Here is a 26001-nt window from a genome sequence, read left to right as displayed (position 1 = left end):
ACACAGCTGGTTCCAGGTGAGCGTGTGTGTCACTGCTGCGGCCGTGCCGTTCCACACGGCCCAGGCAGCCTCCTGCGGCCGCTCCTCCCCCGTTTCCACCCGCCACAGCCTTTACCGGAGGGGCCGGCGGCCGCAGCACCGGGCTGGAGCCCCTCGCCCGCCAGGCAGACGAAGGCGGGAGCAGCCCCACTCGTCCCGCCCCACGCTCTGGGGGCAGCGCCGCTTCCCGCCCTCGGGGCGCAGCGGCTCGGGCTGGAGCGCGGACCGGGCCGGGGGCGCGCGGCCGGGAAGGGGCGGGGCGATGACGAGATTGGGGGGCGGAGTGCGGCCGCCTCGCGCTCCTGGCTTTGGCGCCAACTGCTCCCGGCCGGGGGCGGGTTTTGCCGAGGCCGCGGCCCGGACGTGCCGTGCGTCTGCGGCTGTTGGCTGCCGCGGCCCAGAGTCCCGCCGCCCCGGAGCCCGGCCTTGGGGGATCGGCGGCGGCTGCGATCTGCGGGGCGTCGCGGGCCGGGGGCTGCGGGCCGCGACGCGGCGGCTGACCGGTAGGTGAGGGCCGTGTCGACCGGCCGAGTGGGGCCTTCCTCCTCCCGCCTCTGTCGTCCCTTCACCTCCTTCCACCGCGGGGGGGCGAGGGGTGCTCAGCGCCGCCTCGCCCCGCGCGGTGCCGCTCCCCCTCCCCTCTTCCACCCCGCCGCCCGGTGCGGTGCGGCCCGGCCTGGCTCGGCCTTGCCCACCCCGGGCTCTCTCGCCGGCCCGTCCGCGGTTGCGGGGCGCGGATGCCACCCGTGTGAGGGCTGCTGGGGGGCCGGGCCGCGACCGGCGCCTCTCCCGCCCTGCCCCCCGAGAGGTCCCGGGCGCTACCGCCGTGACAGGAATTGAGGCGACGGGAGCCCCTTCCCGCCCGTGCAGGGGGGTGAGGCCTGAGGAGCGGGGTAGGGCCGCTGCCGCTCGTCTCCGGCCAGTGCCTCTGCTTGCCCTGGCTCCTTCCCGGGCTCCGGTCCGTGCAGCGGGTGCCTTGGTGTCGCAGGCTGCTACTCCCGCTTCAGAGGTGCTTGTGTGTCGGTGCTACAAGCGTGGGCATTTGTAAAGTCATCCTGCAATAGCTGCTGTGGTGGGTGCTGCACGTCCTGTAGCTGAGCACTGGTACATACCTTGGGAGGCAAATGTTTATTGTCTGCTACTGCTCATTATAGGTTTGGTTGGTGGTGTCAGGCAGGGAAAACTTGCTCTTAAATGGTCAGCAGAGATCAGAATTATCAAATCATACTCTTTTAACTGGTTAAGATAAACGTTTATATATAAGGTAACCTGTTCACGTTTGTTTTCATACAGGATTTATAGCATTTTTATTTGATACATGTGAATAAAAGGTACAGCTGAATATCTTATTCAGAATGCTTGTTTATGGGACAGATAATTTCTTACTTTTCTTGTTAAACCTCATTTGTTATCTTGAGTTTTGTTGCTGTAGTGTTGGATTTTGTTGAATAGCAAGGGCCACAGGTAGCTCAGGTGTAACTGACTTATTTCAATGTGCTTCTGTTTCATGATGTTGTTCTGAAAACATCAATCAATCTGTTGTCTTCTGGCATTTTACTCGTAGATGGGGAAGCCATAGGGAGTTTGTATCATGGCAACAGACGAGGATGGACTGGGATTGTTTGATATCCGCTATGGTGGTAAGATGTGTTAGATTACTTTCTGTTTTGCAGTGAAATAAGCAGTCTTATGAAAATAAATATGTCCAAAAATAACTTAGAAAGCAAAATGGAAACAGTTAAGGTTGGGACAAATACTTCGACTGTAATTAAACAGCTGTGGCACAGTGTCATTGTAAGCCATATACCATTGGTAAGTTTAGATTTTAAAACCATAATGCTGTACTTTGGATTTCTGATATGTTTTAAGAGGATGCCTGGAACCAATCTCTCCCCTGTGTTTTAAGGTATATAACCTTTGCTGTATCTCTGAAGCGTGTATTCAGACGGTTAGGAGGATTGTTCCTTTGTTTGCTGTTTGTAAGAGCAAATGCACTATCATCTGGTATAGTACCAGCAATCAAGGTAGCCTAACATTACTTCCAGCTCCACAGTTGAGTTGATCTGGTGCATATTTGTGAGATTCCCAGCCTCAGAAGGACTGTGGATATTGATATTTTTCTTCATAGTAATATTTGTTGCAGAACTGAAGAAATTCACATAGAGGAGATCAAAGTGATAAGAGGCATTGGAAGAAGGCATGAAAACAGACTGAGGAGATTTAGATTAAAATACTTCTACAGAACCCATTAGTGTGTGAATAGATGGCAATACTGTCTTTTACTAGTCTGTGCTGCTACTTTTACTACTCTCTACTGGTCTAGAATCACAGCTACACTTCTTACTTTATGGAAAAGTTAGAGGTGGGAGTTTACTAAATGTTTACTTTGGTGTTTTGTTTTGTTTTTTTTTTTTCTTTAGCTGAAGCTTCCCCCTTCAAGGAAGGTGATGAGAGCTCAGTGGATATTTATGATGGGTTGGACAACGGTTTGACAGTTCCTGGTAGGTTGATTGTATCTTGCTGCTTGGCTTGGACCATTATGGAGTCTCTATGCTTCTTAGGCTGGTTTCAAATAAAACAACAGTTAGATTTAAGTTTATGGTTACCTGGTAGAATATATGCTTCGGTGAGCTACTTGTTTAAATTCAAGACACATATGTTACACTCTGTATAAATACAGCAGACAATTCTTGAATCTATGAGCTGAATAATTACAGGATAGTTTTTTTATAATGCTGGCTATTTTAAGAGACTTAGGCATATAAAGGGACGCAGAGAAACCTTAGCTACTTGTGCCTTGATATTGGATATTTTAACTTGGAAAAAGCACCTTTATTTTGTGTTTTTTAAATTGCTTCAGGAGCAGAATTAACAGTCAGTGATCACTAAATCCCCAGTGGGAGCTCCAAAACATACTTCGTGTGATACAGTACATTCAGTAGTACATTTAACCTTTTGTTACTTTCTCAATAATTTCACATGCTAATTTAAATTAATTTCCTCTTCTAACTTCTTTGAAGGTAAGAAAGAAAAGGACCCAGCACATGTTATTTTTTAGGAGTCTTAATGTACTTTTTAATTAAATACTGTTCCTAGTATTGAAACAAGTGTTTCTCTTTAAAGGCCACTGAATTTATATGGAAGTACGGTACTATATCCTACAAATATAAACCATCTATACATATTTTCTCACTCTCCATTTTGTGTTTGTTACACCATGTAAGAGTATTTTCTAAGTCTATATTTCACATACTGAGATGCATTGTTTAGTAAACGTGAAAGATGCAAGGAGGAGTATCTTAAAGCAATGCAAACGTTTTGTATAGTTGCGGTTTAACCCCAGCCAGCAACTAAGCAGCACACAGCCACTTGCTTGCTTCCCACCCCCAGCAGAATGGGGGAGAAAATCAAAAGAGTAAAACTGAGAAAACTCCTGAGTTGAGATAAAGACAGTTTCACAGGTAAAGCAAAAGCTGTACATGCAAACAAAGCAGAACAAGGGATTAATTCACTGCTTTCCATGGGTGGGCGGCTGTAGGAACGCAGGGCTCTGTCATGTGTGACCATCACTCTGAATATCCTCCCCCTCTTCTCACTCTGAATATCCCCCCTGCTCTTCCTCCTCCTTCCCCCAAAGTATGTGCTGAGCATGACATCATATGGCATGGAATATCCCTATGGCCAGTTGGGGTCGGCTGTTCTGACCGTGTCCCCTCCCAACTTTTTGTTCACCTGCAACCTATGCACTGGTGGGGTGGAGTGAGGAGCAGAAAAGGCATTGACTCTGTGTAGGCACTGCTCAGCAGTACCAACAACATCCCTGTGCTATCAACACTGTTTTCAGCACAAATACAAAGCATAGCCCCATGCTAGGTGCTCTGAAGATAATTACCTCTACCCCGGCACAATAGTTTAGTTCTGAGGGATTTTTTTATTTTTCTTAAATTTGAAAAGAAGGTCAGTGCGATTTTTGCTCTATATGGATGTTATTTGCATGTTGTCTTGCATCAAGTTAATAATACTCTTAGCATTATGGTATTGTCTGAAGGACTGAAGCACAGTTTTCATAGCTAACTTCATTTATTTGTCTGCAAATGAATCTGTATTTCAGGGGTGTCGTAAGTCAGGTCCTGTCAGTAATGCGTATTTGATTAACAAAAGAATTGGGATGTTTGGGTGTTGGGAAGCTAGGGAGTTTCTGTTTGTGAGGGAAAACAAAGCAGCAAAGAACATTTATTCAACACAAGAAGCATGCTATTCAACCTCATACCGACTCTACAGTAACTCCATTTGATTCTCATCAACAGATCTGTGTTTGTAGATTTGTAGGTCATTGGCATTTGAGTATTCTCTTTTTTTTTTTTTTTTTTTAACTGCAAATGTTTTCAAGGTGAAGTCAGGCCTAAAGCTGAATGAACTGTAGGATGCACACATTTATTCTGTCTTTCTATCATCTATTGGCTCTGGAATTGCAGAACCTCAGATAACTCCTAAGGTGTAGCCTTTCTTTCTTTGTAAATTAGGTAGATTTACTGTGAGCTAGCTCTCCTTTGACTTAAAACAACTTATTAGACAGTCATAAAATGCACCCATCTTTGTTGTTAGGTGTCCTGTATATCTCTCACTTTTTCCTAACACGATGTTTTCAGTTGAACTTCATTGTTACCTTTTATGTCAGCGTAAATTGGATCAAGTATTTCCAATAAAACTAACATAGATGTTAATGTTCAGGATAGGAATTTCTCCAAATAAGGTAATGTGTTTCCCTCAGTGACACAATGTAAACTGGCTAGAAAAATACCTTTTTCTTTAAGTAATTGATTTTCTTCCTACAGACAATTCTGCTCCAAATTCTACACCAGCTGGAAACAGCTTAAATTTGTTTGATGAGATATTAATTGAAGAAGGGACTGCAAAGGAAGCATCCTACAATGAGGTGTGTATTAATGTGATAAAAATAATTCTGGTATTCTGGAGTTTTTTTGGTCCAAATTTTCTTTGTGTAAAGTGTAAAAAATGTTGTCAATATGCTTGCATCATTGGAAAAATAGGGAACATTTTAAAATAAGTAAAAACAAGAGTGTGCTAATAAACTGTTGTGTCAGCAAGGTTGTCGGACTAAGTGTATCTGTCAGTCTGTGATGTGGTCTGTTCCCATTTAACATCTTTGGTGTGCGGTTTGTGTATCAGCTGCATTATGGGAAAACGTTACCATGATTTCCTTGTAGTTAAATATCTGTTCAAACCTCTGATACAAAGCTAGTCTTGACATTTTTCTCAACAAATTTTACCAGACTAAAGCAGATAGGTCATGGATTAATCTTCTGTGTCATTAAATTTTGTCCTTGAGACTGAAGACAACCGTGCAGTAGATAATTGCTTCTAGCAAATCAGCAGAACTCTTACTCAGGTAGCACCTATCCTGGTCCATACAACACAGCTTAACTTAACTAGAGCTTTGGAGTAAAAGGGACAACATTCACAGATATAATGTGCTATAGAAGATGCTGTAGCAAATCCTCCAGGAGTCTACTAAGTGATGAAAATGCCAATTTGAAAGTTTGAAAGCAGTTGACTTCTAAGTATGACAATGAGGAAGTTGTCCATTCTTCTGTGAAAGTTTTGTTGCCATCTGCTTTTGAAGAAGGGCTCATGGCAAATATACTTATTTGATTTAGTGATCTCAACAGGAGCATGTCCTTTGCAGTCCAGGTTTGTTTGTAGTATCTTTTTGTTGTGGTGGTTTTTCCTTATCTGTTCTGTATTATATAAAAATCTGATAAACAAGTCCCCATCTGTAGGACTCAGAGAACTGCTTGTCAATAATTGTGTCTTTAATTTCACAGTAATATGGTTTCTTTTACTCTCTAGCCTGTTACTGTTGAGCAAGCACAAATAGGTTTCCTCTTATCTAAGTGTTTGTGATGTTTTAGAGGTTAGTATACCTGTTGGAGCATATTGAAGCTTTTTGTTTTAATATGGCTTTAATATGTTACTTTTGGGAAAAAAAGCCAAAACCGAGCTTTGTAATATGCATTACTGTGTGAACTCACTACAAATCTAGAGGAGTAACTTTTCTGTGTAATTAAGTCCACTTCTATATTGCGAATTCTTCTCTCTTTGACAGTTGCAGACAGAATATGGAAAATGTCAGCAGCAAATTAAAGAGTTGATGAAGAAATTTAAGGAAATACAGGCACAGGTAATGTAGTTCAAAGGACAGTCAAGATATATGTAGAGCAAACTGAATATTTATTTGAGAGTGAATTTCACATGCTTTCCAGAATTGATCCATTGCGCAGATGATTTGTAAAGCACCTCCGTAGGTGCTGGGAGCTTGTTCTGCCTCGGGTAGTTGCCGGGACAGCCTACTGACAAAATCAGTAGGTAAATTCATTTGTTACACAGTGCTGCATGCAGTAAGACTTCAGTTGCTTAAAAGCTGTCTTCTGTCTCCTTAATTAGCAAATAAGCATATCAGTAGTTATCAGAAAGTTATCCAGTTCACTTGTTTAAAAAATAGGGGTTTTAATGTACTAGGGAAAGTGTTGCAAAGGTACCTGAACTGTCATTAGAACTGGCAGAGGATGTTTGCATTGCTTTGAACATGGTGCCATTTTGATAAAGCTGAAGTGCTCTTCAGCTTGGACTAGTATCCCCATGGTGTGCTATTCTATATGGTTAGACTATCTTGGGCAATTCTGCAATGTGCTTTGCAATAGTAAACAGCTTCTGCCTTGTGATGCTGCTGCATTGTTTTCTGCAAAAGTTGTCTGCCTTTCTGAGCCAGTTTTGCTCAGCACAATTGTTAAGAGAAGGGACTAACTCTAGGATTGACAGATAGGGTTCTAGAACATCATATCTAGAGATGTTAGAATGATAGAGCACACAAAGTTGGTTTTGATACCTTGAAAGAAAAACAATTACCCTCTTAAAGTGCTTAAAAGCTATATTTCTGATTTGATGCAGTGACCAGAGGAAGCAGTAGATTGAGTAAAAGAATGAAGCAAAGGCATGGGTTACAATTTTTTAGCTCTATGGTTTCTTGGCTTATGGCATATTTCAGTTTCAATAAACTGTGCTTAAAACCTCTAAACTACCAGGAACACAAATGGGAGCATAAATGTGAATGATGTTTAAAAGGAGGGGAAAAAAAAGCTATTTGGATCTCAGTAATTATGACTTAATTCTGGCTTCGCTGAAATAGTTTCTATATGTTCTAAAGTTCACTGTTCTTGTTACATGTTTTGATACTTTAATTTTTTCTCTTGCTCTCTTTTTTGTGTATATTTAAAACAGAATGTCATTCTACAAAATGAAAACCAAGCTCTCAAAAAGAATATTTCAGCACTTATCAAAACAGCAAGAGTGGAAATTAACCGTAAGGATGAAGAAATCAGTAATCTCCATCAAAGGTACAACTGGATAGTGGAACTGAAAACATGCATTTTATCTGATCATGTTTATATACTTGTAAGAAACTTTTGTGGGTATTTTAAGTTACACCTATTCTTTTGTTTGGCAGTTTACCAAATATTAAACTATTTAATTGCTGCTTTTTTTTTTTTTTTAATCACTAATGCTGTAAAGAGCAACTTTTTCCTAGGGAAAGGCTCTTTTTATTGCTAGACAATGAAATGCTATTTTGAATTACTGAAATTGTTAATTAGACACAAAACAGTGTTTTCCCACAGCTCTTGTTTTTTCTTTAGATAAATTTAATTTGAAAAATACGCATATAAATTATATTCTTATGCTGTGTGCTTGTGGAAATTATTAAACTTCTATTTTTTTCCCTTTTTTTTTTTTCAACTTGAAGCTGCAGGAAAGCATGATCAGTTTTCAGAGATGCATGGATTCATCACAATTAGGCTTTTGTTATTTTTAAATAAATTTTAAAATAACGTAGCTTTTCTTCTTTTTATAAACAGGCTATCGGAATTTCCCAGTCATCGAAGTAATTTCACCAGAATGTACCTACCGGGATCAACTAATGGAAGGTGCTCTGAGACGTGTAAAACGAAAGATTCAAGATTCAGGCCTTCTGATTTAGGTGACGGTATAAAGATGGAGCACAGAATGAAAAATGACTGTTCGAAAGATACATACCACAATTACTCATCTCATATGGACAATGGGAAGTCTAGCTCTGAAAAAAGAAGCACTCCAAGTTTACTGAGACACCCTCCCGAAGAGCCCTGCAGCGATGGAACTCATGCGTGTCTACCAAACTATGACCATAGTTCCAACAAGGACAACAGAAAGGAAAGAAAAGAAATTAAAAGTGATGAACAGTATAGCAGGGGAAATGTCAACAAATACAGGAGAGACGTACATCAGAGCACGGGAAATGATGACAGTGAGGAGGGGAATTCAGATCCTCAGCAGAAGCTGAAGACCCTTTCGGAGAAGGCTAGTAAAAATGAGTTGCAACAAAAAAATCAGAGCATAAAACTCAAATGCAGTCCAAGTGCAGAAAGAAGACTAGAAAGGGGCACTTCTTCCTGGGAGAAACAAGCTACTGGTAAAGACAGATTGCAAACAAGAGATGAATTGCGTGCTGATGAGAGATCACAAAATGGATTTAAAAAAGACATTAAAACACATGATAAAGATGAAAAAAATGTTGGCCAAAAAAGTAGACCAAATGAAAAGCTACAAGAGCAACCAAGGAAATCTGGTAGAGGGAGTAGTCCACACTCAAAGAATGAACATTCAAAGAGTCTTCATGAATCACGTAAATGTCGCCTGGAAGAGTCTAGAAAAGGAAAAGACATGGACTACAGGAGAGACAGGGGAACAAATGATCATACTTCTCGAGAAGGAAAGACTTCACCTTCTGATTCCAACAGCAGAGAGCATAAATACGCACGCTTGAAGGAAAATAGTAGATATGAATGGGAAACAGCACATTCCAAATTGGAAAGACACAGAACTGAAGAAAAAAGGAAAAGAGAGAGAGAGAATCGGGATGAAAATAGACATTTTAGAAATGAAAGAAAAGTTGCAAAAGACATTTCTCACCAATCTGCAAAAGAATCCAAGAAAGGTACAGATGTTACAAAAAGTCAGAGAAACAAGTTCTATAAGCTAGAAGAAACATGCAGAGTAGCAGATAACGTAAAAGACAGTAAAGTTTCCAAAACTAAAGATGATCACACTGGGACAAAAAGCAAAGACTTAAAACTTAGCTTTATGGAAAAGCTAAATTTAACTCTTTCTCCTGCTAAGAAACAATGTCGATCTCCACCAGATGGACTTAAAACACCTTCCCAAAAGGCCACTGATGAGGGAAGTGCAGAGCTCACGCTGCAGGCAGAGCTGTTCAGTCCTGCCCACCCTGTTAACTGTGGTCCTACAGAGCAAACTAATTCCACACTACAAGTTCTGGACAGCACAGTTCAAAGTGACCTGGAACCAGCACTTCCTGTTTCTGTCAGTTCTGAAAATGAAGCCTTGGAAGCAGCAGCACCAGCAGATCCAGCAAAGTCTGAAGTGTTGCCAGCAGTGGTAACTGATGAACTGAGCTCAGAAACCTTACCAGAAAGAGAACTGGGTGAGGTAGACCCCCAAGCCTTGCCAGGAGCAGCAGAGGTGTTGGTTCCAGATGAGATGCAGGCTGAAGCATCAGCAGAAGCTTGTGATCTGGTGGAGTCAGAAGCCTCAGCAGCAGCAGTGACAGATCTGAATCATCCTGAATCTTCTTTGCCCCTGCAGGTGGCAGGGAGTGCGTCAGAGTGTGAAAACTTGCCTGTGACAGAGGGTGTGATGCAGGATGATAATGTAGCAGTAGCAGAAGCGGCACAATCTGAACCTGCTGGTGAAAGTATGGAAGCCCTTCCAGAGTCAGCAGCAGAGAAGAAAGAGGAAGATCAGATGTGGCTAGCTGCTGACCAGCTGCTAGAAAGCTCAGCAGACCAATGCGGCTCTCAAAGCCTTGTCTTAGATGTCTCAGAAGCCAAAAGTTCTGGTGACCTGAATTCCTGTGATGTCGCAGATGATATTTGTGAAACAAAACCGGACTCTTTAATGGAAGTAGAGAGGGATGATGATCGTGTGGCTGCAGAAAATCTTGAGTGTCCCACTGAGGAAAAGAGTATATGTGAAATCAATATGCATGCATCTGAGTCACCTGACAGAACTATGTTAACTGATAAGGATGAACCATTAGTTGACCAGAATGCCTGTGATCTGGAGCCAGACCTAACTGAAATCAGTACTGCAGCATCTTCTCTTAGTGCTGAGATGTATCCTGGAACTAAGGACAGAGAAAGTAACCCTGTTCCTGTTGATGATGACAGCTCAATACTGAGCATCGATCTCAATCACCTGAGGTATATTCCGAAGGCGATCAGTCCACTGAACAGTCCGATGCGCCCTTTGGCTAAAGCACTTAAGATGGAAAGTCCCTGTAAAGGTCTTGTGAAGAGTTATAACAAAGGTATTTGTATATGTATATTCTAATTTATTTTCTACATAAAGGCTTAGAAGACCCATTAATGGAAAGCAGAAATGACTTCTTATAACTGCTTTCTCAAAAATATAAATTCTTCCTTCTTCAGCTGTATAAGTCTCGGTGGTCTTTTTTGTTTGTGGTGGAACCATTTAACAGTGCAGCCATAATTATAGCCATTTGAACATTAGTGCTATAAAAATTGGAGTTGGTCACTACTGACAGATGAGTGGTTGAAATAAGAGTTAGTGTACTAACTTCTAAAAAAATGCATAGAAGTTTCTTAATTGCAGTTCTGAGTAGATCTCACTAGGTTTTTCTCTGAAATTGTAGAGGCAAAAGTTACTTAGGATCGTATTATTTCAAGTATTTATTTGTGAGAAAGCTGGAGAGAGTACGTGAGACTTAATTTCTAGGAATGTCAGCTAAGGGAAGGCTATGCTCTCCATCTGAATCAGTTTCAACTGTGAGTTTTTATATATATTTTATAGCTGTGAGTCAGTCGGTGAGGAAAAAATAGAACAAATAGAACATTACGATTTAGCATTGATGAAGAGCTACCTCCTAAATATTATGTCATGGAGATAAAATATGATGACAGCACTCACAAGAAGAGAAAATGGGTGACCCAAAATTTAAATCTTTTACTTGTGCAAGTTTAACTCTTCCTGTGATGTCCTGCTGCAACTAATAAAAAGTTTTCTTGGAAGTTTAGAGTTCCTACTAGAAGAGGAATGGTAGAGTGGCATTTAAATCCTTTTTCTTATGTTTCGGAGCATAATCCTTTTGTCTTTTCACAAATCTTAGTCTGGAATTCTGTCTCTTGTGCTTGAGACACCTACTCTTTTAACTGTGAATTCCTTTAGCAGTTTATATTTCCTTCCTGCAGTAGTTGATATTCTTTGAAATATCTGTGGGGCCACGAGAGCTTTGGGATCAGAATAGATGAACATCGAAGTAGTCTTCTGATTTTACAGTGTTTCACTCAGTTACTTATGAGTGGAATCCATCCTGTCCAGAACTTACTGCTAAATTACAAAGCAGTGATTTTTCAGGTCTGAAGTTACATGCCTCGTTGTCTTTGTGATCTGACTGATGATATGTGTGTCAAATGTTCTGCATCTGTTAAACTGACAGGAGGCTGTGTTTTTTCTTGGCCTTGAAATTCAATGCTCACCTTTCTATTTTTCTGCAGGACAGAGATACATATATTAACACTATATTTTGACCACTTTCATTTTATTATTTGGTTTGTGAAAATATTGATTATTTTGAGAAGCTATTGATCCTTATAAAACTGCAATGGAGGCAGAGGTGGAATATGTTTTTGCTCCTGTAGAATTTTGCTCCTGTGTAAAGTAAACATTTTCAAATGTTACTTTAATGTGTTAGTCACACGTTCATTTTTTATAGAGATCAGTTTAGATACGATCTTTTATGAGAGTAAATGTTTTTAGTGGTCATAAAGCAGTCTAATCTATGTGTGATTGAACACATGGGTGTTTTATTAACTAGAGTGCCCAGCAAGCGTAAAATCTCGTTAATCAATACACATGCACTTCAGTGGAATTTTTATACAAGGGAAATGAGCTTGCCTTTTCGTCTTTTGTGACATGCTGCTTTGTAGCTAATTGTAGTTGCTTATTTTTCTTAACAAAACATCATTTGGTCTGAATTTTAAATAATGATTAAATATGTATTTAATGATATCTCAAAAATATAAAACTTTTAATCCATTTATTTGTGAGACAGAGTAAAGTATGCTACCTTCAACAGAGCTTTAGCCTTCCTCTCACATATCTCATTTCTGTCATTCAGGAACCTGAACTGGAGGCTTTCCCCAAAATTTCTAAGGAAAAAGCTTTCTATGCTGTTGTGCTTAGTTACAGTGCTGGTAATCTTCAATGCATCAAAAACTGGGATAGAAGTTTTATCATATGTGTGGTGCCTAGTACTCTTTTTTTGTTTAATAAGTCCATTTACTGAAAGACTCAAATAACATTTTCTCTGGAAAAAGATAGTTGAATGAAAACATTATTAATAGATCATTTGTTCTTATTTTGTTTTTGCTATGAAAATGTTAAAAGCCACCTATGGTATGTAAATGTTAGTTCATAATGATGTTAGAGTTAAAATTTAGCTTGTGCAGCGTTCAGAAAACTTCTTGAAGTAAATGGAGAGAAGTTCAAAACTGGTGGAAACTGCTAGATTTTTCTGTTTTCAAATGATTTATTTGTGAGACAGATCACATGGTTTTGGTGAAATGTTGAGGTCTTATTTGCCCTTTGAAGCTCAGAAAAATCCCTTCAACTAGCAGCTGCTGGAGCAAACCACCCAAACTTGTTATAGCTCCTGAGTTTTCATGGGCAATTTCACACAAACAATTCTGAACTATCACTTTACAGAAGAGAATCTTCCAAGTTTTTCTGAAAGTGTCTGTTTATAATTAAATTCTTTATGGTGATTAGCAAACTGTTTTCTTTTTATAGATTTAATTCCTGAAAGTACAGTTGTTGTCTGTCCCTCGAAGAATTTGTCCAAGGAGGTAAACAAAGAAAATCAAAAGCCGGTTAGCATGTCTGATGAACACTTGGAGATGGAGTCCCAGCTAAGCATCTCTTCAGATGAAATAGAGGAAGGAGAAATCATAAGTAGCGATGAAGATGAAGAAAAACCTAAACCAGAAAGGTGCTCTGAAAATACAAAGAATTCAAGACCTAAAGCTTCTCCTGAGACACGAAATTTGACCAGCAGTCCGCAGAATCAAAAGAGCAAAACTGTGCATTGCAGTGAAGATAATGGAAAATTTGTTTCTGTCAAAGTAAGTACAAAGAAGAACAGAGAGAGGCATAAAAATCAGACTTGCAGGTCTTCAAAGGATATGAAGAAAAATAAAACTGTGAGCCTTGCTTCTCTTGAAAAAATCGTTCATGTTATTGTTGAACCTTCAAATATACAAGAAATCATGCAGATGCTCAGAGCTATACGAAAACAGATGAGGAAAAATTATATGAAGTTCAAGGTACAATTCCCAGTTCAGCATTTTCACAGAATTATAGAATCTGGTATCATAAATTTTACATCATTAATAAAATACTTGAACTTTTCCAAGATGTCTACATTAGGTGAGAAATTAAAATTGAATATCTGTGATATTATAGAGTCCAAACTTAAGCAACTTAAAAAGAATGGAATAGTTGATCGTCTTTTTGAACAACAAGTATCAGATATGAAAAAACAGTTATGGAAATTTGTAGATGAACAGCTTGATTACGTATTTGAAAAGATAAGGAGAATTATAATAGAACTATGTGATGTAGTAAATGTGGGAAATGAAAGCGAGGAGGGCAAGTTTGAAAGAGCAGGAAAGCAAAAGCACAAGATCAATCATAAAAATGATGTGCAAAGATCTAGAAAAAAGTCTCTGAAGGACAGATCTCAAAAGCCTGAAGAATATATCCTTTCGAAGCAACTTGTTGATTGTCAACAACCGAAGTGTCACCATGAGAAAAGTAAAACAGATGCACCAAAAACTGCCTTCACAAAATGTCTTAACTCCATTGATAACACAAGGAATTCCCAAACTAAAGTGCACCTCTGTAAAGAGAGTAATTTGCAAGGCACTCTCACTCCATTGAAGGGCAGAAAATACGAAAAGGAAGGATTCCAGCTATCCAGAGATGCTAACAAGTCTGATCTTAGTTATGAGCTTCTCACAGAACAGCAAGCGTCCAGTCTTACATTTAATCTTGTAAGTGATGCTCAAATGGGTGAAATTTTCAAAAGCTTGTTGCAAGGTTCTGATCTTTTGGAAAAAAACAGTGGCAATATCGACAGAAATGAGTGGGAATTCAGGACTCCGGAAAAACAAGTTTTAGACAGTCATAAAGGCAGAGGTAATGTTGCTGGACTACTGCAAGAGATTGCTCCAAAGGAGGCTTCTGTGGACTCTCGACCAGCAGAAGATATTAACTGGCCTGTTGTTTCACCTGTAAGAGCTCCTTCTTTAGTATCTCAGCTTCAGATGTCTATTGATCCAGATGTACTAGATGAAAGCTGCATGTTTGAGGTTCCTACCAATGCAGCTTCTTGCAAAGAGGATGAATGCAATTTACAAAAGAGTAAATCATTTGTTTCTTCTGTCCTCCTTGAAGATTTGGCTGTTTCCTTAACTATTCCATCACCTTTGAAATCAGATGCTCACCTCAGCTTCCTAAAACCTGAGAATAATTCTAGCTCAACACCCGAGGGTGTTCTCAGCGCACATTACAGCGAAGACGCTCTTCTTGAAGAGGAGGATGCCACTGAACAAGACATTCATTTGGCTTTAGAATCTGATAACTCCAGCAGTAAATCAAGTTGTTCTTCATCGTGGACGGGTCGGCCTGTTGCTCCTGGTTTTCAGTGTCGCCCCAGCCTACCAATGCAAGCAGTGATCATGGAAAAATCCAACGATCATTTTATTGTAAAGATCAGGCGTGCAGTGCCGTCTGCCTCACTGATATCTGATCAGGTGGCTGTAGTGAAGGAGGCGCAGGCATCCTCAGCCAAGATTGAAAAAGAAGAAACGAGAAGTGAGGAAAAAGAAAGGGATGGTCAGACTGTCACAGCAGCCACTGTGCAAGAAACTGTCAAACTAGATCTGGTTAAGACAGATCAGTTGCATCATGTCAGCACTGGACAAGAACAAAATCGTGCCTTACCTCAACCTCTAAAGGAGTTGCATAATAGTATTGGGAAGGAAGGAACTGCTGGGTTGCATGGACACTGTAGAAAACCTTCAAGCATGGAGAGCCATGATGCTGAAAACCTAGATGAAGGCTCTGAGCAATCTCAGGCACAGAAATTGAAAGTACCTGAAAACATAAATGAAATAGGTATTAGATCTCAAGCTTCTCTTCCTGCTGTTTGCAGTATAGACTCATACATAGACTCAACAGATGATGTCATTACTGAAACTTCATGTCATCCAGTGGAATCCACTGCAGACAACAGAACTCAGGAAACTTCTACAGGAAACTCAGAAATCAATGATGAAAAGGAAGAACTAGAAGAGTGCTCTGATGCATTTATAAACTTAACAGAAGAGCTTTCCAATGAAACTGCAGTGGGTGAATGTAATCTTGAAATAAAATCCACTTCAAATACTGGTGTAGGGTGCCAGATAAGTACAGGTGATAAAACTAGTAAAAAAAGGAAAAAGGAGGCTGTTGAAGAGAATTCCAACTCAAAAAGGCAACGAAAAGAAACTGAATCAGCAGGTGAAGGGAGCAATGCAAGCGATGCAAAGTCTGAAGAGGTAAATTCAGCACCCGAACAATGTTCCACTAAGAAGAATGAGTTGCAGCAGAACAAAGACTCTTCTCCTGTGGCTTCATCTGCATCATCACCTAGTCTGTATGCCAAAAACATCATTAAAAAGAAGGGAGAAGTAGTAGTTTCCTGGACGAGGTAATTTCTGATTTGATCCATTTGATTGTTTTAGCTTCTTTTAAACCAGGGGTGTCAAACTCATTTTCACCAGGAAAACTCACCTAGTAATAGTTACATTTATACAATCCTAAAATTGCATTCAACCCTTTAAAGGCAACCGCGAGGCTGATATGACCACCAGTGAAAATTAGTTTGATGCCCCTGTTTTAAACAACGTGAAATACTATGGGAAGGAAAGGATATTTAACTGATGGCTGAAGTTATTTGGTAGCTCTACATCGTTCTGTAAATAGTGGAGTGGGAGCCTCCTTCTGTTTGTACAAGATGGCTTTATGGAATTGATACCTTCTCTTAAGCACCACTGAAAGGCGCCAAAATCTTATTTTATCCTTTTTCTAGAACAGTAGTCCAGAGGAAGCAAATTTAAGAGAAATTGATTTCATGTAATCCTGCTCACGGCCTTTGGAAAAGAACAATTTTTAGTCATTTCTTAGTAGGCTGAATCACGTTTGCCTTAAAGAAGGTGGCTTCCATACGTTGTAACTAATTCTGTCACTTACCCAGATCTCCCAAATCAAGAGTACTTCTTGCTTTTGTTCTTAAAGCTTTAACGTGAGGTGACAAGACTGCACAATATTGCCCTGTCTGTAGCTTTTGTTTCCCCTGCCTGTTTCTTCTGTCCAAAATTTCTGGCCATGTTTGGTAGGGGATGGAGGTCTTTGGTGTTCCTATGAGGCCTGGAAGTGTTGGTGACTGGGTAAAGAAGAGCAGCTAAAGATTTCCCCCACAGAGAGAAGGCATGAGAGCAAACCCTTTTCTGTTTTGGGTTCTACGCTGCTCAATCTGCAGAAATGTACTAGTCAACCATTCAGCCCATATATTCCAGTTGGTAGGATGGGGGTGACAAATTAGATGACTGCATGTGTTGAAGATACACGCAAAGTTATTGTGGTGCGTTCTTGTCCTTAAGGAACTATAGTTAGTAGGTTTTGCTGCTCTTGCTACAACTTGATACAATCAACACTTTATAAGGGGCTCCTAACATTTTTACAACAGACTTTTCTGAACTATAAGTCCAGATATAAAGTAAGTTTCTAGGTAGCATTTTAAAAGAAAACTAGCTACTTCATGGATAAAAGACTGCACAAGCTAATACGATTTTTAATATGCAAACCAGTGAGGTAGGAAGAGTTTATTACAGTTTTCTGTATGAATCTCACTAGTTTTTCTGTGTTACAGTCTTTATCCATCTTTGAACTATGCCAGAAAAAAAAAAAATAATAGTTCATTTAAAAAACTGGTGATTACATTTTTATTTTACATGGAGGAAATTAAATAGAATTTATTGGAATGTGGCAAGTTTCAAGCAAAGATGCATAATAGCTACTGTATGATGACTGTGTCTACATATATTTTACATACATTTAAATTCATTAGTGAGACAAGCAGCAAATGGGTGGCACACCTAAAAGTAGACTCCTGGTCCTTTAATCTCATGTGAATGGTGGATGTGCTCGGCGTACATTTGTTATATTAAGCCACTTACAGGAGTGGCTTAATTACACCTTACGCCTCTCTGTTTCATCTTTGAACATCAGTGGACCTTAGGTGAAAACTGCTGCTTGGCCATGCAACCTCAGGCAAGTCCACCTAGAGCTACTGCACATTGTTGAATATATGAGTTGTTTTAAATTCCAGTTCAAATGTCTGGTTTAGAAACTTAAAACTCTTTTTGAGTACTTTGGTTTTGGGCTAACTCTATTGTAGTAATCCTGCCCTTCCTACCAGTGCAGTGTAATCTCCGCTACCACTTGTTTGTACTGACTCTCTTACTCTGTGCTGGTAGAGGGGAGGATCCTCCGTAAGTTCTTCACTGCTGTTTGAACTCATTTTCCATAGTTTGGAAATACTGAGTATTTTGTATATGCCTGGATGTATATATTTGTTTGTGTGCATGTGCATATATATGTATTAATATTTTTAAAATACATTTTTGCTATAGAAACGATGACCGAGAAATTTTACTGGAATGTCAGAGAAAAGGACCATCAAGCAAAACCTTTGTTTCCTTAGCCACTAGACTGAAGAAAAGCCCAAATCAGGTAGGTGCTATCATTCTTGTATTTGATAACAGCTATGTTGTTACATTTAAGATTGCGGTTGAAAAAAACCTTCAGAGGTCTTCTGCCAATTTCGAGTTGTTTTTTCCTGTCTTTTTTGGGGTGTTCTTGAAAAATAATCTTAGCTTCTCCCAGTTGTTACTTTTTAAAAATATATATTGTAGGGATATTATGGTCCAAGGATTTTTCCATACCTGTTTAATTGGTACCTTGAACCTGCTGTGTCCAGTCATAAGCCAGGGACAACAGGATTGTTTGTGTTGTTGAATCAGCACTTAGATAAAGAAAGGTAATTTGGAGAGGCCCAAAGCCTTTGCACACATCTAATAAATTATAAAATGATTAAAATTAGAGGTGGAAGAAAAATATCAGGATTTTGCAGAAAGCACATTTTTCTTGAAGATTTTTCTTTTACTATTTGATTAAGAATCTTCAAAAGACACAGATGTCAAATTGATGTAGAATATATCCAGAGGTTTGCATATAACTTTGTACTTGTCTTGAATTGCTATCTTTATCCTACAAATTTAAAAAGGGAGAAACACCCATTTGACTAAGTTAGGAAATCCTGCGTGCTTGGGATTTGGCTTTTAGGATGTTGTATTTGCGGTTGCAGAGTCTTTGCAGGGTTTAGAGGCTTGGGGATGATGGTTGGATAAAACAGTGTTATCTCTGTGTTTATGCCACTCTTCCCAGTTGGCTATTTGGTGGATATGCTATAGCAATATGCTATAGCAATAAGAAATACTAGCTTGCAATTGGATGAGGTCACTATGTAAGCTGTAGCTATGCTCAACAAAAAGGTGTTTGACTCTCATCTACAGACCAGATTTTGTAAAATCCCTAGTAGGCAAATTACTTCATAATGAGCCATAAATACCTCAAGCAACAGTTGTACAAGAGGGTAGAAAATAACCAATAAATTGTGCTTTCTGAGTACAAAACAAGCTTTTGTCATTACATTTGAATCTTTTAGTTATGCCTGGCAAAATTCAAGTCTAATTGACTTTAAAGCCTTAATTTTTTTCCTTCCTTTTTGTGAGGATAACTTGTGACGAGGTGTTAAACCAGTAGTCGGCTCTAGGTCTCCATAATTAACCTGGAGGCTATTTCGTATGTCAAAAGGAAGAATTCCTTCATCAAATTAACCTGTTAGTGGTGCTCTTAAAACTCTCTTTCTAAAATTTGTTGGAAACAAATAAAAAACAAAATAATGGTCTTTTAAAAAAAAAATGCTGTCAGATCAATCTGTCCTGGTAAGTGTGGAAATCTGGGACCTCAATGATATGTCTTTTTTTTTTTTTTTTTTGTCCTCCCTTAGGTTTCAGAAAGATTCAAGCAGTTAATGAAGCTGTTCAAGAAATCCAAGTGCAAGTGAACTTACCACCAAGTTACTTCATGGTGACAGGGTTTAGCTATTACCAGCAATGATGGGCCACAACCACTGCATTCACGTGATGGGATTAGTGGGAATTTTCAAGTCAGAATACCAAATTGGGTAAATCTGATGCACTGCTAATGATTTGCTTCAGTGCTTCCTCTGAAGTGCTTTATCAGAATAACACAGAGGCAACTTTACAAACAAACTGGCTGGGAAAGAACAGGCATGTACAACCAGAGCAGTGTCATTTCAAAGGAGTAACATCTTCTGTTGGTTAAATGTGTTCTATAAGCAAAGATAAGGGCATGCAGTCAAGTGAAGATGGTGGGTCTTGCTTAACTTGTTAGAAATATTGTGTATGGTGATGTTGAGCTATAATTTTAAAAAGTAAGGGTGCCTTGGAATCCACTTGGTAGATAACCCTGGAAAATGACAGGTACATTATCTTTGGTTACCTTGAAACATATTTTAAGAAGTTGGGCCTTCTTCTTTTAAACTGAGGCAGGGCAACAATAGCATTGGTTCCAAAGCTGCTTGCCTGGTAATTGGATTCTGCCAGTGAGGAATAGGTGGTTCTTGCTGCTTTGTCAGTTGCTCATAGTGGGTTTCGAGAAGAGAATCTGGCATCGAGTGTAAGGTTTGTCTTCAACTTTAAGCACATTATCTAATGACTCCAGTGTTCAACAGAGATGAGTGAATTTCTCTTTGAGGGCGCCCATCTGTCATCATTGTCTATGAAAATCTAAGCCAGTTGTCTAGTCTAGACTCCTAACTTGCCAGTTTTTGAAGTCAAATAAAATGAGTCCCAACCTCTGTGAGAGGGCGAAGCCGGTCATTAATGCAGTGAGCAGTTTTTCAGTTTCTTTTAAGTTGTGAAATGCTGTAATGAGAATTCATTTACAAAAAACTGTCTTGTAGTTAAAAACATTTTGCAGTCCTGACTTAGTATTGAATTTTGAATAGTTGGAGTTTTCTTTTTCCGTGAAAAATGTGTTGAGGTTTTTTCTTTTTCTTTTTTTCTTCAGAAAAGGCTAATGTTTTCTTGTTCCAAATTGCATCTGGCAAAGGTGTAATATTTGATTTAAGTCTTCAACATCATGAATATTCTGTTTTGTTAAAAAAAAATTACAAGTGATTTTTCTTTTTAAAATTAATTTAGAGTAAGACCTTAACAGTTTTATAAAATGTGACTTTATACTTACTAAGCAGGAGAAAAACTTTTCTGTAAAAACAAGCAGTTTCAAAAGCTTGTCAACTTGGCATGTTTTGACAGCAATTGTATCTATCTTTACAAATTGTTTAGTACATTAGAAATTCATTATGTTCTGTTTTAAAGAACTCCTACGACTGCTTCCAGTTTTATGAGTACATACTAAGTGTGTACGTATATGTATATATACACACACACACCTCATATATATTGCTGCTTTATTGCAGATTTCTAAAAAGCTGTTTTGTTTTGGTTTTTTTTTCCCCCTGAGAAACATTCGTGGAAGTTGCACGGGTTTTGTTGCTATGAATTCACTGATGTTTGAGGTTTTATTCTTTGTTGAGGATTGGAATGGCTGTAGTCTTTATTCAGTTAGAACAGCTGCTGATTTTACTTCTTTTAATTGAGTCCCACCTAAGTGCATTGCCTTTCAACTTGGATTAAGTTGGCTTTTTTCCTAATCCAATGACTCCTTCAGTTTTAGCATAATGGTTTTTTTACTCCCTCTCCAACTAATGGGACAAACTTCTCAGTCTAAGAAACCATCAGATAATTTGTCAGTGACGTTGCCACTGACACCTTTGGAGTATCATAAGCGTGACCTATGGAATGGATTGTCACACTGCCAGACAGATCATCATCATTTTAAGCGGTGCTTGGGAAACTGTTAGAAGGAATGACCTAAATAGGTGGTGATGTCAGTTCTGACAGTCTTCTGTCTTATGTGCTGGCCTCTCAGACATTTGCTTGTGATGATCAAGTGTCATCTTCCCTGCTACGCTGGCAGGGCCCAGCAATGGCAGTACCTACCCACTGGCGTACCTACCCATGCTTGTTCTTAACAAACATTTGTGACAATTGTTTGCATATTGGAGATTAACGTCTAACTGAATCTGTTCTCAGAGTAAACGGTTTGCAGAATAGTGTTCATGTTTGTAGGAAATCGCTCTACTAAGAAGAGTATGCTTTTAACCATACCCTTAGAGATCAGAATGTGCGCAGTACTGAAGGCACTGAGGGAAGTAGCTTCTCTCCACTTAAGTTCTTCCTCTCTGTCTCGAAACAGCAGGCAGTATTTTATTACAAAGTTGTTTATTCCCTGTTTGTGTTTATGTACTTTCTTATCTGTACAGGTGATGGGTTTGACTGTTTTGCTTCTGACTTGGATTTCTTTTTTTGTAAATTATGAAACTTTTTAACAATCTGTCTATTGTAAGTATTTGTACAGGTTCCTACATGGTCATGTAAAATACCCGACGTGTGTATATATATATATATATATATAAAAAAATATAAATATATGTATAAAAATAGAGAGCTTTGTTTTGGCCAAAGATGATTTTTTTAACTATATAAAACTCCAGGTTTATTTTGTATAAACTGAATAGTTTACTTACTGTAAGAGTAATGCAAAAAAATAAAACTGTAAAATTCACACATAGATGTTCTTGTTGAACAAAGGTTGGCTTGGAGTAGTTTTGTACCGTTGTTTGTAATTTATTTCTCCAACAAAAATTTTGATACATATATGCAAAATGTACTGTATGTAAATCTGCAGTCTTAAATTTGTGAAACCTCAGGTAAATGAAAACGTTTTCTACAACTGTTGGCTAATGGCTTGACAACTGCAAATGCTGTGAAGCAGCATTAAAAATTACTTCTGTTAGTTTGTATAGATCAGTAGCTATGTTGATGTTCTGGCCAATAAACATGGAAGTAACCAGCTGCTGCTCTGATTACTGCTCCAAATACATAATGCTTATTTCTTAGTGGATGTGACTGGATCAGAAATTGGACAGTTTCACAAACCTTTAAGCCATTTATGAATTAGAATCTACAACTTCCTTTTTTTTTTTTCTAGAAACATTGGGTTAGGGTTGAGTGGAACATTACAAAGGAGAAAGAGCTTTTTGTATCCAAGGTTTTGATTGGAGGGGTGTAGCTGGCAGCCCTTTGAGAGTCTTAGTCCAATTTGGTACCAAAGAATAGGTCTGCTTCTATCCAACATGCGTATTTGAAGTTGGAATTCAGAGAACAGGATTTGTGGAGATGTGCACAATAGTGAAATCATAGAGCACTGGGTATTGAATTTTGAGGGATTCTCTAAGGCATAGGCTGTTGCCAGCTGACTGGACTAAAGGTGTTTCTCTTAGATGTCCGTCTAGCAACCCATAGTTTTTTCTATTAAGTTATCTAGTTATCTTCACTCTAAAACCAGCTGCAGAATAATCTTCAACAATTTGCCTTCATGAAGGGAGACAGCAGTAATAAAGCATGCCAAGAAAGACATTTAAGGATTTCTTAGGAGAATTTATGAAATGAATCAAGAGGCATTTCAGGACCAAAACCGGCTTTGACAGGAAAGATGGATAAAGTTTCAGTGGTAGCTGGCACGTCCTCTCCCACCAGAGGTTGAAAGTGCTATCGTGCTGTGCTACCAAAAGCAAAGCCATCCGAGTCACAAGAGATAATATGGGGAATAAAATAAATAGATAAATACTTTAACAGTAAAGAAGTTGTACAGCTCTTGTTAAAATAAAGAGGCCTGAGGTTTGAATCTGCAAACTGGAACAGAGTTGTCCATGTTATTAAATTAATTGGTGTGTTCTTTGGTAATTAGCCCAGTCCAAAGCTGTGCAGCTCTCCTGGACGTGGTTCAGACAGCAGTGCGGAGCAGGGGCAGGTCTCAGGAGGCAGTTTGGATGTGGCATCCGAGGGTACAGCTGTCCCAGTGCTGAGGGCTGCAGAGATGTCCCTGGCCTGTTTTATTCCATATTGTCAAGGTGCCTTCATCTTCCTGCACAGGGTAACTTGCCCCAGAAGAAGCAAGTCTACTGCTAGTAATGTTTTTCTGCAGTAAAATGGAAATGTCGGCATCTTCAAGTGAGGTGCCTTTTTTTTTAATAAACCAAGGGGTTTCTGGCCAGTCAGGTTACACTGTACATGGAGTGGTTTTGGCAAAATTCTGCAGTGTTATCTTGGCATTTCAGTTTGCCTATACCTGCATGGCTTCAGCTGCAGCCTGTTGGCCGACTCACGGTTCCACATCCATCAGGCTTGAAGTTTTATGGTGGGTTTGGTGACACAACAGAAAGCATGTGCTCTTTGAAGTGGTTTTGACCATGTAATGTTAGCTGTTTTGAATGTCAGAATAGTAATATATTAGTACAAGGAAATGCTACTGTCTGTGCTATAAGAAGGTTGCAATTAGTTCCCACATATATCCTTTTCTGCTTTTCAAATCTGTGGATCCCTGACAAGAATATCAAAAGCTGCAGGCTTATAAAAAACTGTATTTGGACCTAGTATTTAGAGAACTTATTTTGTAATAGCTGCCACTTACAATTCAGGTGATGTCACAGGCAAGACCCCATACTGGATTTGGATGCTGGGTGAGAGCTTTTATCCTACTTGGTTGTCTCCAGCTCCTGCCCCAGCACTGTGGTCCCTGGGTCTCTGCTTCCCAGCAGGGAGGTTGCTTCTGCTCCAGGAAGGTCAGACATGGGGTTGCACTGGTTCCTGCTCTGTCGTTGCTCACCATTGCCCATCTCGGGCGTCACAGGCCAAGGGCCCATCTCTGATCTCCAGGATATTCCCTGCACCCCCTGCAACACACCCACCCACACATCTCCCCCATGCACACATGCATGCTGTAAGCTGACTTCACCTATGGCAGGTGCTTACAGTAAGGAAGTGTCCTCAGATGCCACAGATTCTTGCTCATCTCCAAATGCAAAGGACTACACTGCTCTCCTGTTCTTCATCCTGATTCCTCCCACCACCTCTGTGCCCTGGCCCGGCATCCCTTCCACGTACAATTAATCATATGGTCCATTAATAAGCTTGCATGAGCAATCCTTCAACAACACCAATTATTCTTCTGCTAAAACCAGAAACACAGCAAATTGTCCCTCAGCAGCCTACCATAACCTCACATGTCCCTCAAGAAAACCAAACCCTTAACCCAGGTGCCTGAGGGCAGAGTGAGGTGGGCAGCCTGTGATTCTGGTGCTATGACCTGCTGATGGGGAGAAGAGGTGGGACAGAAATGTGTTGGGCCAAGAACAAGCTGCTTCTGCAGCAAGCGACAAAGTGCATTCTCCGATGCGATGAATAAATGACAGATGCTGCAGCTCTTGCCCAGTTGTCAAGTTTTCAGTGAGCAGAGCTGAAGAGGGTGCTCCTGAGAAATCCCTGGGAGCTGTGGAAGCCACTGGAGATGTCAACACCACCACCTGGTGAGGCAGCACAGGGCATCCAGGATGGAGTCAAAGCTCTGACACGAAGGAGTAAAGCAAAACCTCAGGGACTTTGTGACTGAATTTGGAAAGAAGAAACGTGAAAATAAAATGCCAGTGGCAGGTACATGAGAGTACATGGGCTGGAGAGCAAGCGTGAGAGCACAAACACATGGATGAGAAAAGCCTGTGGAAGTCTGGGTGGTTTGCATGAATATTAACGTGTCTCTTAGGAGTAAAGTGTAACACTACCACCCCTAAAGCATTTGTAATGTAGGCATTAACCATACATCTGCTGCATGAGACTGAGGCAGGAGGAAAGATGCTGTAGCCACCTCATCTGATGCAGGGCAAGGCTCTGAAGACATTATTTAAATAGGACTTCCAGGGAGACAAGCACAGCTTGTGTGGGAGAGAGGGATGCGCTGGTACAGAAATCTGGGATAATCCCAAAGAAGAGGTGGGGTTAGCGTCTTTTGAGAACTGGCCAGTGGTTAGTTGGAATATCTTCAGGGAGAAGAGGCTGAAGTGGAAATCAGTCACACACCTTGTAGGGTGGAACAAAAGGGCCAGAAGTTCTGGAGCAGTGGATATTTGGGATTTGTATAAAATTAGTACCTGGGCAGGAATAAGCAGCAGAAGCTCTTTGTATGAGAGCCTCAGGTCTGTTGGCCCTGATTTCTCACAAAATCCCATTTTGGCAACTCACCTTCCTTTTTTAAACCTTGTTTCTCACAGATACCAATTCTGAATGAGCGTAGGGTTGGTTCTTTAACCCAGCTGAAGAAGCATTACTGTGTCAACAAATCTGTTTCTAACCAAAGACTCGAGTCTTAGTTCCAGTGGCCTCCATTTTCAAAGGCTCAGTCTAACACATCCTAAATTAACTCGCCAGGCAACAGACTATGAAATCGGACATGACCGATCGATCCTTGGGCATTGATTCAAAGCGAAACTAATGGAATGTAAAGAAAATATAAGAATCTATCGTACTGTAAAGGCTGCCTGTTTAGCCATTTTATAAAATAAAATTCTATTTGGGAGCTGGGTGTAGGCGTGTTGTTTGAAGAAATGACTGAAACAAGACATAGGGGCATTGCAAATTATTGCCGTACAGATTGAGCCTT

At 40.0% G+C, this 26001-nt stretch overlaps 1 protein-coding gene across 2 annotated transcripts; it reads left to right on the top strand.

Moving 5' to 3' along the window:
- The first annotated feature begins 1 nt into the window (after position 1).
- Positions 2-22359, top strand: CASP8AP2 (caspase 8 associated protein 2). Of its 2 annotated transcripts, none has more exons than XM_082049108.1 (10): positions 2-16; positions 1604-1679; positions 2460-2540; positions 4875-4975; positions 6167-6241; positions 7339-7454; positions 7971-10480; positions 12982-15943; positions 17928-18027; positions 19367-22359. In XM_082049108.1, exons 2-10 carry the CDS (start codon positions 1631-1633, stop codon positions 19421-19423), a joined length of 6051 nt encoding a protein of 2016 aa, XP_081905234.1. In that variant the 5' UTR covers positions 2-16; positions 1604-1630; the 3' UTR covers positions 19424-22359. The 2 variants fall into 2 exon arrangements, with proteins under 2 accessions (XP_081905234.1, XP_081905233.1); XM_082049107.1 differs by lacking the exon at positions 2-16 and adding an exon at positions 361-542.
- The last annotated feature ends 3642 nt before the right edge of the window (positions 22360-26001 follow it).

Source organism: Streptopelia decaocto (assembly GCF_964273445.1).
Source record: "Streptopelia decaocto genome assembly, chromosome: 3".
Lineage (NCBI taxonomy): Eukaryota > Metazoa > Chordata > Aves > Columbiformes > Columbidae > Streptopelia > Streptopelia decaocto.
This window is presented reverse-complemented; position numbering and strand designations above follow the sequence as displayed.

Coding starts and splice junctions, on each gene's coding strand:
- CASP8AP2 (XM_082049108.1), top strand. CDS start 1,631: ATGGCAACAGACGAGGATGGACTGGGATTGTTTGATATCCGCTATGGT. Junction 1,680..2,459: donor GTTTGATATCCGCTATGGTG/GTAAGATGTGTT, acceptor TTTTTTCTTTAG/CTGAAGCTTCCCCCTTCAAG. Junction 10,481..12,981: donor TGTGAAGAGTTATAACAAAG/GTATTTGTATAT, acceptor TTCTTTTTATAG/ATTTAATTCCTGAAAGTACA.